Source organism: Petaurus breviceps, unplaced genomic scaffold (assembly GCF_028583685.1).
Source record: "Petaurus breviceps papuanus isolate PSGF00001 unplaced genomic scaffold, PetGlider_PUasm1.0 173, whole genome shotgun sequence".
In the NCBI taxonomy this organism is placed as follows: Eukaryota; Metazoa; Chordata; class Mammalia; order Diprotodontia; family Petauridae; genus Petaurus; species Petaurus breviceps.
In genome coordinates, this window is record NW_027185759.1 from 10,610,193 (window position 1) to 10,622,244 (window position 12,052).

General features: G+C 52.6%; 1 protein-coding gene across 1 annotated transcript in view; it reads right to left on the minus strand.

Moving 5' to 3' along the window:
• SNED1 (sushi, nidogen and EGF like domains 1) overlaps window positions 1–12,052 on the minus strand; it is a 91,884-nt gene that overhangs the window by 13,997 nt on the left and 65,835 nt on the right. The window contains exons 16-23 of the mRNA XM_069083390.1: window positions 10,588–10,701; window positions 9,467–9,640; window positions 7,780–7,893; window positions 5,702–5,815; window positions 5,279–5,392; window positions 3,527–3,640; window positions 2,160–2,456; window positions 323–506 (exon numbers count right to left, since the gene is read on the minus strand). Coding sequence (XP_068939491.1) covers window positions 323–506; window positions 2,160–2,456; window positions 3,527–3,640; window positions 5,279–5,392; window positions 5,702–5,815; window positions 7,780–7,893; window positions 9,467–9,640; window positions 10,588–10,701 — 1,225 coding nt within the window. The remainder of the gene's footprint in view (window positions 1–322; window positions 507–2,159; window positions 2,457–3,526; window positions 3,641–5,278; window positions 5,393–5,701; window positions 5,816–7,779; window positions 7,894–9,466; window positions 9,641–10,587; window positions 10,702–12,052) is intronic.

The window sequence follows — 12,052 nt, forward strand, 5'->3', positions numbered from 1 at the left end:
AGTTTCTTTATGCTTTTCCTGTCCCTACCCTGTTGAGATTGGGATGCCCCTTGAAGACAGGGACTGTTTCATTGCTTTTACATCCCCAGAGTTTCTGTGCCTGGCACATAATTGGACACAGTAGGCTGATGGTGTAACTATTGGGCATGATCAGGGCAAGTTTAGAAGTCTAGTGGGTAAAGCAAGGCACAGAATTCACTCCAGTATGGACATATCACCCATAATGCAAATTCATATGATAAAGTGCTTTGTAAAGCAAGTAGTACCCAGCAGAGGGGACCTGTTGTTGTCCAAAGTGAATTCATTTCTCTCGTGGCCTCACCAGAAGGTGCACTTGTCAGTGGCACTGTCCAGCTCCACAGTGTGGTCCTCTTGGTCCCCAAGGCGGCGGATAGATACACGTACTTTACTGACGGTGGAGTGCTTGACCTTGTGGAGAGCCCATTGGACTGTGATTGATGAGGCCGTCACGTTGGTGATCTCAAAGCCCTCCACAGGCCGAGGCCCTGGTGGGATGAAGGAGCCACTGGTCAGTCACAAGCATCTGTTGGGTAAGATGCCCAGGACTCTGGGGCAGGGCCTTGCAGAAAAAGGTACTTAATGAATGTTTGCTGGAAGTGACTGAATGTAGTATTAGAATATTAAATCAGTGGTGAGCGAGGGAAGAGCTTAGGAATTGGCTTGTGTTAAAGGGTTAACAGAGGAAGAACCACCAGGAGAAAGACCCATTTGTTGGGAGCAGAAGAAATTCCATTTGCTCCAGCTGGACTGGTAGAGTCCATTCCTGGTTACCCACGCCAACCCCAGAGTCATAGATCTCAGTGCTAAAAGGACCCCCAGGAAGTGACCCAACAGGTGACAGCTTCCTGTCCACAGGTAAGTCAGGTACTTCCCTCATTTTATAGATGAGGCACCTAGGGCTTACCAAAGTTAAATGACTTGTCTAAGGTGACACAGACAAGTTTCAAGTCTTTATTTAAAATAAGAATGGGATGAGACCAGCAGAGAGTGCTCCTAAGATATTTCTACTGGCAGGTAGAATGTCAGGTCCTTGAGGGCAGGGCCTTTCTTTTTTCTCTTTATATTCCCAGCACATAGGATAGTGCCCGGCACACAGTAGGTGCTTAATAAATGCAATTGAATTGAATTGACCTTGGAATTTATCATGTAGTATTTGTAGGGTCAGAGATTTAGAGCTGGAAGGGGTTACAGAGAGCTCAGCCCCCTTGGACGTGCTGCTTCCTACAGCGCCCCTAAAATTGACACCTACAGGTGAAGCTTTTAGTCTCTCATCTCTGGATAAAAGCTGAAGGCATGGCCTGCCTGTGCCCGCAGACAAAGAAGGGACTCAGCTGTGTTTCAGGGAAGCAAGAGACTTGTGGAGGAACCAGCATTTGCAGCAAAGGTTCTGGTCACTGATGGAAAGAAGCTGCCGACAGTAGCAAGGGAACAGTGTGGCAGAGGCACGTGTCCAGGGCACGTGGGTCCCTGAGGCTGCTGCTGACATCCCCTGTCAGACTGGATGCTTGTCTGCATGTTGGCCCCCCTTAGAATGTGATCTCCTCGAGGCAAGGGCTGAGCACTGTGCACAGTGATGGCTCGTGATAGTGTTAGTAAATGCTTGTTAACTGACCTCCAGTCTGGCACAAGGTTAGGCATTATTCAGGAACTTAAGAGGCAGTCGTGTCCCTGTGGTTCACGATGGCCAGACTAGCTGGGTGCCACGTTTTGTGAGGGATGTGATGTACGTCTGGAGGAGGGGCCTAGGCTGGTCACAGAGCTGGGGGTGCGCAGTCTAGAAGGGGGACCCTTCAGGGACATGGGAGAGTCGTCAGATCCTTGAAGGGATGTTATGTGGGAAATGGATCAGACGCCTGTATAGCTAGAGAATGGAACGAGGCCCAATGGGTGGAAGCTGAAAAGGGGCCAATTTGGATTTGATTTTTTGGGGAAACAATTAGAAAACTTCCCAGTGATGGCTGGCACAGAGTGGAATGGGGTGCTTGGGTGGCCAGCAGGTTCTCTGCCGTGGGAGCTGGCAGGGTCTTGGAAGGGTTCCTTGTAGAGGGAGGGGTGGGACTGGCTGGCCTTTAGTCGGGGAGTCCCCCCCAGCTCTCTGATCTCTGTCAGAGCCCCCACAGCCCCACGTGTGGACTCACGGGTTCGGGTGATGAGCACCACAGGTCTGCTGATATCATTCTTGTTATTCACGTTGCGTTTGACTGAGAACACAGAGATGTTGTAGGCTTTGCCTGAGGCCAGGGCCCGCAGCTGGTGGGCAGAGTGGCTGCGGTCCACAAAGTCAGTCCGGCGGTAGGAGCCGTCGAAGGAGACATAGGTCACCGCATAGCCGTCTATCATTTGCTTGGCTGCTTGGTCCTCAGGGGGACGCCAGGAGATGGAGACACCACTGTCCTCCACCCTTTCCACCTTGAGTGTTGTGGGCGGCAGCAGCTCTGGAGGGTTTCAACAAGCCCACGAGCAAAGAGAAAAGGGTAGAAAAGGACATGAGAAAGACCCACGCCCTGCTCCCGCCCCACGCCCCCCCCCCACCCCGTTGCCCTCATGCTGGGGACCGTGGGGCAGGAAGCAGGAGGAGGGAGGAGATGCCAGCTGGAGAGGTGTGGGCTGGTGGGAGCCTGGAGGCTTTGTTTCTCAGAGCTGCTTGGTATGTTCAGGGAGGGACGGGAACCCTGTGAGGCCAGGCAGTTGGGAGAGACCCTCTGCATTCTTCCATCATGACCAAGTTTGGAATGTCCAGGACAGTCACAGGCTTGGGGGACATGGTCTTATATTATGGCTTGATGGGTATTGAGGTCCCTGTTGGCATTTCCACTGTCCCTTTGGGTTTTGAAGGACAGGAGTCCCCACGCTTCTCCCCATTGCTCTGTGTCTTCTCCCTCCCACCAGCTCTGAGAGGGCCCTTTGGATCAGTCTTGCCCATCTCCCCTTATAGGCGCAGCCATGATCTGGACACCTGTCTCCTTTCCTGTTATCCTCAGTAGGACCAGTGGCTCTCACAAACACAACCCTGCACTCTTTTTGTGTCTGTTTGTGTGTGCTGTCTTCCCTGATAGTGTGTGGGCTCCTCGAGGGTGTGGCCTGTTCCATTTGGCCTTTGTAAGCCAAGCATCTGCAGCCCTGCCAGGCATACAGTAGGCATTTAATAAGTTCCTGTTGAATTGAGTGACCATTATAGTGGAATTGGACTGGGGAGAATGGGGATGACTCCTTCAAGGAAGAGATCCCTTGCTCTAATATTTGGTTTCCTGAGCCAAGGGAGCTCTCACAGACTACAGGCTTTACCAGGACTCTTCTAAGAAGAGAGACTTGAAGTTTGCCATGGGTTTGGAGGTCTCATCCCTGAGCAGTGGCCTAGTGGACCCTGCCTGCCTCACAGGGCTCTCCCCCAGCCCCCTCGGACCAAGGCTGCCCTGAGTACCAGAATCCAGCCTCTGGCTTGGGGCTTGGCCCCTCACCCTGGGCTGGCGGTGCCCGGGCCCAGGCACGCCCCCCTCCCTTGTACCTTTGGCACAGTTTCTGCCTGTGTAGCCTACTTTGCAGGTGCAGCTGTGGGACCCGTTGCTGGAGAGACAGTAACCTCGGCTTCCACAGGGGTTGGAGAAACATGGGTCACTTGCTGGATAAGAAAGAAAGATGAGGTTGAGGGGTGACTCTTGGATGTGCCCCTTTGTGTGCTGCCCTTTAGCTGGGTCAGCACATGGTGCATGATAAATAATGTAGGGCCACTTTCTCCTGTGTCAATCTCATCTGATCTCACAGCTTCATAGAGAAGAGAAGCGTGGCAGCTAGTAGTGGTGCCATGTTTTTTAATACATAAGGAAATTGGTTGAGGGACTGCACTAGGGTCACCCAGTCAGTGGCAACCAGGACAAGAACCCAGGCCTTCTGACTCCAAGCTTAGCACTTTGTACAACCCTATGCTTCTTCTCATAGTCAACTGCAGGCCAGAGGATCTGGGGATTCTGAACTAGGAGTTCAAAAGTCACATGGTCCAACATTCTCACTTTACAGATGGAGAAACAGGCCTGGAGAAGGGAAGAAGGTCAGAGGTGCCCAGCTAGGAAATGGCAGAGCCAGGGTTTGATCCCTAGTCTCTGGGCTTCAAATCTAGGCCTTCTTTTGGGCACAGGCTGTAGCCAACAGCGTGTTCTGGCTACATCAGGCCCTCTTCCCTTTTTTGGGTGTCTTGGACCCTCGGGGCAGGCTGGGGAATCCTGGGGACCCTTTCTCACAATCATTTTTTAAAATCATAAGACAAAAACACATAGGACTATAGCAGAAATCACATCTTTCAGAATAAGTTATTAAAACATTAAAAAACCAAGGTTATGAGCTGTAGGTTAAGAAGCCCAGATCTGTGTATCGTAGAGGCCTGCCTGTTACCAAGGCACTGCAGAAATGTGGCAGCCTCTGTGCTCAGGCTTTCATGGGCACAGCTTCTAGCTCTCACTCTAGGCCCGGAGCCACACTGTTTTTCTGCTGTGGTTGTGTTGGGCCAGAATGTACCAAGACCGTCTGGGGAGGACGAATGAGACTTGGACCCAAGAGGCCTGGCTGTGAATCCCTTCACAGGCTCTCCCAGACCTCTAACCAGGGTCTCAGCTTTCTCCTCTGCCTGTGTCACTGCGGGACCATTATGACAAAAACACCTCAAAGCTCTATGTAAACGTGTCATTGTCCTCATCGGGCAGAGTGGCCAGTACTCCCAGGGTGCACGTGGGCTCAGTTCCATGATTTCAATATTAACTCAGTTCTTGCATGTCTAACCCTGTACTGGGTGTGGTGGGAATTATACCCTAACCTGGGAATCAAAGCTCACACATGGCAATGAACAGGGCAAGATGAGAAGCCGGCTGGCCCCCCTGAGTGGGGCGAGGAGGGGAGGAAGCCAGTTTTAAACATGTCCAAGGAGGCCGGTGCAGTTTGCAGGCTCCCAGTCAGGAGGCTGCCTTCAGCAGGGCATTCTGGGCCTCTGAAGCCAGCTTAATGTGCAAACAAATGAATCCTCACTGATGTGCCCCTCTGAGCTTTACCACGGGCCAAGCACAATAATTCACACGATCCTTACAGAGACCCTGAGAGTTATGCCCATTTTACAGATGAGGCTCAGAGCCTTCTGACAGCCAGCCTGTTATGGACAAACTGATAGCAGATGCAGGAAGCAGAGCCTGGAGCTTGGGGTTCCGACCTCAGGTCTTGGGCTCTTTATACCCCACTGGGCTGCTTCTCAAAACCCCACCTGTACACATCTTACCTGTCTCACAGTGGTAGCCAAAGAAACCTTCAGGGCAGACACACAGATAGGAGCCCCCATCATTCTCACACTCTCCTCCATGCTGACAGGGCCCTGAGTCACAGCTGTCCACTTCTAGAGAATCCCCAAAACACACAGTAGTGAAAACAGTATCTCAGCTTGAGGCAAGACCCAGGCATAGGGAGGGGGGAAGGAAGGAAGGGAGGAGAAGGAAAGACAGGGGAGACCTTTGGTGAGCAGCACAGCATGGCCACTCAGGTGCCTTTTCCTAGCTTAGGCCCCTCCCGGAGAAACTGCACAGCTGTCTTGGTGGTTTTGTAAGGCAAAGCAGACTTAACATTGGAAGGCCGGGAGGGATGCTTGGGAGGATGATGGGAAGAGTGAGGAGGAACTGTCGAATATTCTCCTTGAGGAGAGTCTTACCTTTTTCACAGTGGATTCCAGCAAAGCCATCGGGACACTGGCAAACAAAGGCTGCTGGGAGGTCTTTGCAGGTCCCTCCATTTTTACAGGGATCTGACTGGCATTCATCAATCTCTGTTCAGAAATGAGAAGTGTTTATGTAGACAGTCATCACATGCTTGTATGTACGCTCACTCTGAAAGACTGGTGAGCAAGAAAAGTCCTCATTCCTTCAGTAAGTAATTCAGGACCTAGAGTGGGCACAGGCGGTCATGGTGGCAGAGTTAGGGTGGGGCCGAGTAGCGAGTCCCTCTGTGGGATGAGGCACAGATATGGAGGGGATGGTTGGCACTGTTGCATCAGAGGGGTGCCCAGACCTCTCTAAGAAGGTCTTAGCTAGCAAGGGCCTGTCTGGTGAGCTGCTGCTCAGCCTGCCTCCCAGCCTGGGTGCTTCCCTTGTGGTCACTGCTCTGCTTCCAGTGAGGCCAATCTTCAGTCAGTCACCAAGAGCTGCCTACTCAGCCTTCACAGCCTGCCTTGTATTTCCCAGCCACCACCCTGGGGCAGCCCTGGACTAGGGCACCCCCTTCCCACACTCGATCCATCCTCCTCGTCTGTCGCCGTATCATTTACCTGCTCAGAGAACCTTGGATGGCTCCCTGCTGTCTTCAGGATAAAGCGTGCCCTTGGCACTTACTGCTGTTCTCTGGGTGGCTCCAGCTTTCCTTTCCAGGCCCTCTTAGCTGAGTCCTACCTGACCTGCCCTCCTTTGCTGTTTCCATCTCTGGGCTCTAGACCTTTGCAAGGACCAGCCTGCTTCATCAGCTGCCGCCTTCAAAGCCTGGCTCCCACGCTTCTCCTAAGGGGAGCTTTCTCAATTCCTCTGCTTGCTCCTGCTCTCCTCACATGACCCTGTTTTTCCATTTCTCTTCCCTTGCTAGGTCACCCCTGGCAGAATGTAGCCTCCCAGAGGGCACACACAACCTTCTGTTTCTTATCCTCATTGTTTGGTGTGGTGTTTGCACACAGTAGGAGCCTAATTTATGCTTGATGGACTTGGCCATGCCAGCTGATTTCACCACTGAGAAGGTTAGCAGGGGAGGAAAAGCAGCTGAAAATCACAAAACTCAGCAGAAGAACCCCTGGGCTGCCGCTGGGCAGGCCTGCCCACATTGTTCAGGATTCTTCCTGTTGATCGTTTCTTTTTCCCTTTGAACCTCGGATTTCATCAGAGTGGGGAACTTGGTGAGGAAACTCCATGTACAAGTGCAGCTTCCAGATGGCCTGGGGTCACAAGGCCAGGAGGGGTCAGAGGCAGGGCTTGCGCCCAGGGCATCCTGACTCTAGGCGGCCTTTCTCCATCTGACAGCGTTGGCCCACCGTGCCATTTAGGGACCACAGTGTGTTCAGTTGTTGCATAGTTGGTAGGGACCTCCTTAGTTTCCAGTAATTTTTTTTGCTTTTCTTTTTGGAGGGCAGTTGGGGTTAAGTGACTTGCCCAAGGTCACACAGCTATTTTTTGTGTTAAGTGTCTGAGGTCGGATTTGAACTCAGGTCATCCTGACTCTGGGGCCAGTGCTCTATTCACTGCGCCACCTAGCCGCCCCAATTTCCAGTTATTTTTGATAGCACAAAAAAATGCTGCTGTGAATAGTATGTGTATAGATCCATACTTGTCTATCTGTCTGTCTATCTACATTGCTGCTTGTCCTTTATTCTCAAAGAGAATCATGGCATCGGAAGGTGATGCCATGACTTGCGAGTGAATTGGATTTAAGTGAGGGTGGGCTGTGCAAGGTCCCCATCCTCACTGTCTCCTCCAGAGCCATCTGGGGCCAGTGGTGAGATACAGATCAGGGTGACTGGGGATGGCCCTGGGTCTATCTCCATATGTATGTATACTGTGTCTGTGTCTGGATAATGTATCTATAGGTATAGACCTGTGACTTTCGCTTCTCTCCTTGACCTTGTGCACGGGCCCTGATGTCACCCCTGACCTGCTCGGGGCAGGCCCAGAATGTAGTCACAGACGTCCTCCCCTTCCTGCTCTATGTGCCTAGTACAGTGTCGTTCTTGCGGTTGGTGGGACTCTCTCTTACCCAGCTCACAGCGGGGTCCCGTGTATCCTGAGCCACAGACACAGAGGAAGCTGGCGATCCGGTCCTTGCAGGAGCCTCCATTCAGGCAAGGCTGAGATGCACACTCATTGATTTCTAAGAGATGTGTTGGGCATTGATGGGGAAGAGAGGAAGGAAATGGTCTCATTAGTTTGGTTTGGGGCAGGCTGGCATTGTTGACAGAGTGCTGGCTTCAAGTCAGAAAGTCCTGGCTCTGCCCCATCAGGGGACCCTGGACAAGTCACAGCCTCTCTGAGACTGAGAGAGCGCCCTTGGGTTGTAGCTGGCAGACAAGGAGCTGACCTGCTTTTGAGGAGGGATTGTCTTCATCTGGAAACTCCCTACACCAAGAATCACAGGTCCATTCCCTGTCCTGCAACCCTGTTAGGGGGATTTCCAGTGACAAACCTTGAGAAACTGTGAGAGTCCCCACTGGGGATGGGGATCTCTGGTGTGATTGTTCTGGAAGCCAGAATGACATTGGGGCAGCCTGGAGATGCCTCCCCTGGAAATGGCTCCAGTCCTCCCTGAGACCTTGGGCACAGCTGCTCTGCTCATCACCCGCCCCCCGAATGCTTCCTCCACGTCTCCGAGGGGCTGCCGCATCACCCGGGAAGCCCTTGCCCGCTGCTGTAGGTCGCGGACGCGCGTCAGCGTCTGTGTCTGGACTTTTGGCAGGGACAGTAGTGAGGATGGCTAACAATAACAGTGATAATCATGATAGCTAGTTAAGGGACTTGCCCAGGGTCATGGAGCAATAACCGAGTCCAGATTTGAACTCGGGTCTTTCCGACTCTAACTGAGGCAACTTCAGCTGCCATTGTTTTGGGTGGAACTCCTTGTTTGTATAGACATGGCTTTAACTGGGGCCGTTCTGGATTACACAGACTCACAGCATGCCAGGGTTGGAAGGAACCTTAGCCTATAGACTGTTAGAACAGAGGGGTCTAGACCTAGAATCACCTTCGGAGAACATCAGCTAACAAGAAGGGGCATTTCTACGGCGCTGACCCTTGTGATCAGCTTTCCCTGCACTCTCTTCTCTGGGGGCCGTCACACCCACTGTACCGATGAGGCTCTAGTCTCTCCAGGAGGGTGTGAAGAAGGGTCAGGGGGCTCTGTGTGTGAAGGGCTGTCCAGACAACCCAGCTCGTCACTGCGAGACGTTGTCATTAAGCACAGCCAGTCAGGCGTGCCGGAAAAGGCTCTGGGGTGGGAGTCAAGAGAACACATTGTGCGTCTACTTCGCCACAACTAAGGGAATCGCCGTGGGGAAGTCCCTTTGTCTCTCTGGGCCTCGTTTTCCCCATCAGTAGATGGAGGAGTTTGGGTTACATGATCGCTGAGGTCTGTCCCAGTTCTCACGTCACAGACAGGACCACAGACTTAGAGCTGGACCTCATCGGCCTCAAGTCCAGCCATCTCTTTATGATGAGAAATCGAGGCCCAGAGGGATGAAAGGCTTGTCCTGGGCCCCACGGGGAGTGTTTTTGGAGCCCGATCTTCCCAACCTGCCTCTCCTCTGCCCACCACGAGGCTGTCCACTCTCTGTGCCAGATAGTGCAGCTGGCCAGAGCAGTGGGTGGGGCATAAGCTCGGGGTTCTCCAGCCCTTTGCCCACCCTCGCCTTCAGAGAGAAGCTCAGTATATTCCCAGTGGAACCAGTCACCGTGGCAGTGTGGGGCTTCACTCCAGAGTCCGTGTGCTTTGCACACTCTGGGGTTGTTCCCAGAGCTGAGGACGTAGCCCTGCTCACACTCGTATTCAGCCAGGGAGCCCATCTTGGTGGAGTTAAATCTCACTTTGGTGTTCTTCACTGAGCTGGGAGTACCGCAGTCCACCTCTGAGGGACCAGGAGCAGATGTGGGGGACGGGAGGGAAGAAAAGCCACAGTTACCTAGGAAAGAGCTCATGGTCTTGTGGAGAGAGAAACTTTAGAGCATCTGTGATCTGGCTTATGGGGATTTAGGACCAACAGGGAGAAAGAAGTCCATTCACTCACTGCTCAATTTGTTCACTTAATAAATGTCCGGGTGTTGGGAAGGATAAAAAATGAGCCGATGGTCTGGGTTTTACCCCAAGGAGGCCGCCCGCTCAGAAGGCGCCTCTGGAGACCAGAGGTTCTCTTGGGGGAGGCCTTTCATTCAGCACCCCATGACTCCCTGCTTTGCTTTTCCTCTTGCTCAGCCTCCTCACCCCTGCTAACTCCCTAGTCTTCTGGATGAAACCAAACTCAAGCTTCAGAGGGCTGACTGAGTTGTCTGGGATGGGGCGATTAAGGGCAGGGTGGGGTCCTTCGTGGCTCCCTGTCTTTCCCCCCTCCTCCTTTTCTTAGAACAGCCTCCATTTCTATGGTGTTTAAAGGTTTACAAAAAGGCCTCTGGCTCACAGCACCCCTATCCCCATGAAGGGGGGCCCTCCCAGGTAGAGAAACAGCCCCAGAGAGAAGAGATAACTTATCTAAGATCAGGTAAGTGGGAAGTGGTGGGAGCTTGGACTTCAACTGGGATTCCAAGTCCTCTTTCCATGGTACCTTTCTTCCTGCCCTTCCCCCTGCTATAAAGGGGGTCTTTAAGGCACTGTAGTGGATCAAGGTGAAGAACCTGCAGCTCCCGGACATGAGGGTAGGTTTTCTGCAGGAGGCCTCTCTGCCAGTGCCTTCCCCGTAAGATTGCCTTCCATCTGTTTTACGTGTACTTTCTAGGTGCCTAGCTACTATACATCGTTTCTGCCTTGAGGTCAGGGACTGCCTGGCATGTATAAATGCATAATTCGTTGTTGGGACCTTACCTGACTGGCAGCGTTTCCCAGTGTACCCAGCACGGCAGCGGCAGATGTAGTCTTTGCCAAGATCATTGCACGTGGCGCCATTTTCGCAGGGGCTCATAAAGCAAGGAGAGGGAGCTGGAAAGGGACAGCCAGAAAGGAGATGGAGCCCACCCAGACCTCAATCTAAAAGGCCTCAAGTCAGGATCCTTATGGGCCATGCTCTAAAATGCACCTTGGGGACTGCAGCAAAACCCAGTGACAGAAGATGCCAGCGTGGGTCACTCCGTGCAGTGCATCTCTGATGGAAGCAGTCAGAGGACTTGGTCCATAGGTGGGAGATGTAGCTGAGCTCTCCACGGGCAGTGTTCTGCCCTTGGCCTCATTCTCTAACTCTCCCTGTCAGTGACCTGATGAGCACACGGGTGGCACAGGGGAGGAAAGGAGAGATTCTGGACAACACACTTGGGACCTACAAATGTATCTGGCTAGAATGATGAGCTGAATCTGACGGGGATGAATAGGGACTCCTGCTGTGGGGTGATTGTGAGCTGTCACGGGCAGCCAGAGGGCAGACTGTGTTGTTGGGCTGTGACCTGCAGTGAGGCAAGTCAGACCACGTCTGGAAAAGCTGCTCACTTCTGGTCCCATGGTTTAAGAGGGACATTGACAGGTGGCTAGAGGGGGGTTGACCAGGGTAGTGAAAGGTCTCGAAGCAGGCGATTCAAGGATCTTCAGTGGGAAGACCTGAAGATAAGATGTTTAATCTGAAGAAATAAGGCTTGGCGAAGACAGAATAACTCCAAGGTCCCTCTTGCTCCGGGATGAAAGACAGACTCCTATTTAAGGATATTTGCAGTCTGGGTTTGGCTTGTCTTTCCAGGCTTACTGCGAATTACTTTTCTTTATGCTTAGTGTCTTGCCTCTGAACTGGCATGTTTGTTGCTTCCCCTGCATGCCACTTCATCTCTTACCGCCATGCCTTTGCCCAAGCTGTCTCCTGTGTCTGCATGCTCTCCCTCCTCACCTCCATCTCAGAACTCCCTCAAAGACCACCTTCCACAGGAAGCCTGTCACCGTGGGCCTGCCAGTCGCTAGAATCATCCGCCCAAAAGTGCATGGTATCCGTGCTGGGTTTTTCACTTTCTGTCCCCCTCCAGTCGATCGTTGCCCATTGAAGGCAGGGACTGTTTTGTCCTTTGTCATCATACCCATGATACCGTGCTGGTGCACAGCACAGGCACCTGTGGCTGGTACACAGCAGGTGCTTGTTGAGTACTGGTCATGGATACCAAGGATGTGGGGGATGGTCATGGGGAGGAGGGCGAGGCCAACTGAGAGCACTGAACAAGGAGCCTTAGGTGGATTTGCAGATAGGCATATTGAGGCTTGATTTGAGGACAGTGATGGCTGTCCCCAGAAGGAATGTAGTGTTTTGGTTTTCCCCACATGAGTTTGTGGAGTTCCCCTCACTGGAGATGTTCAATCC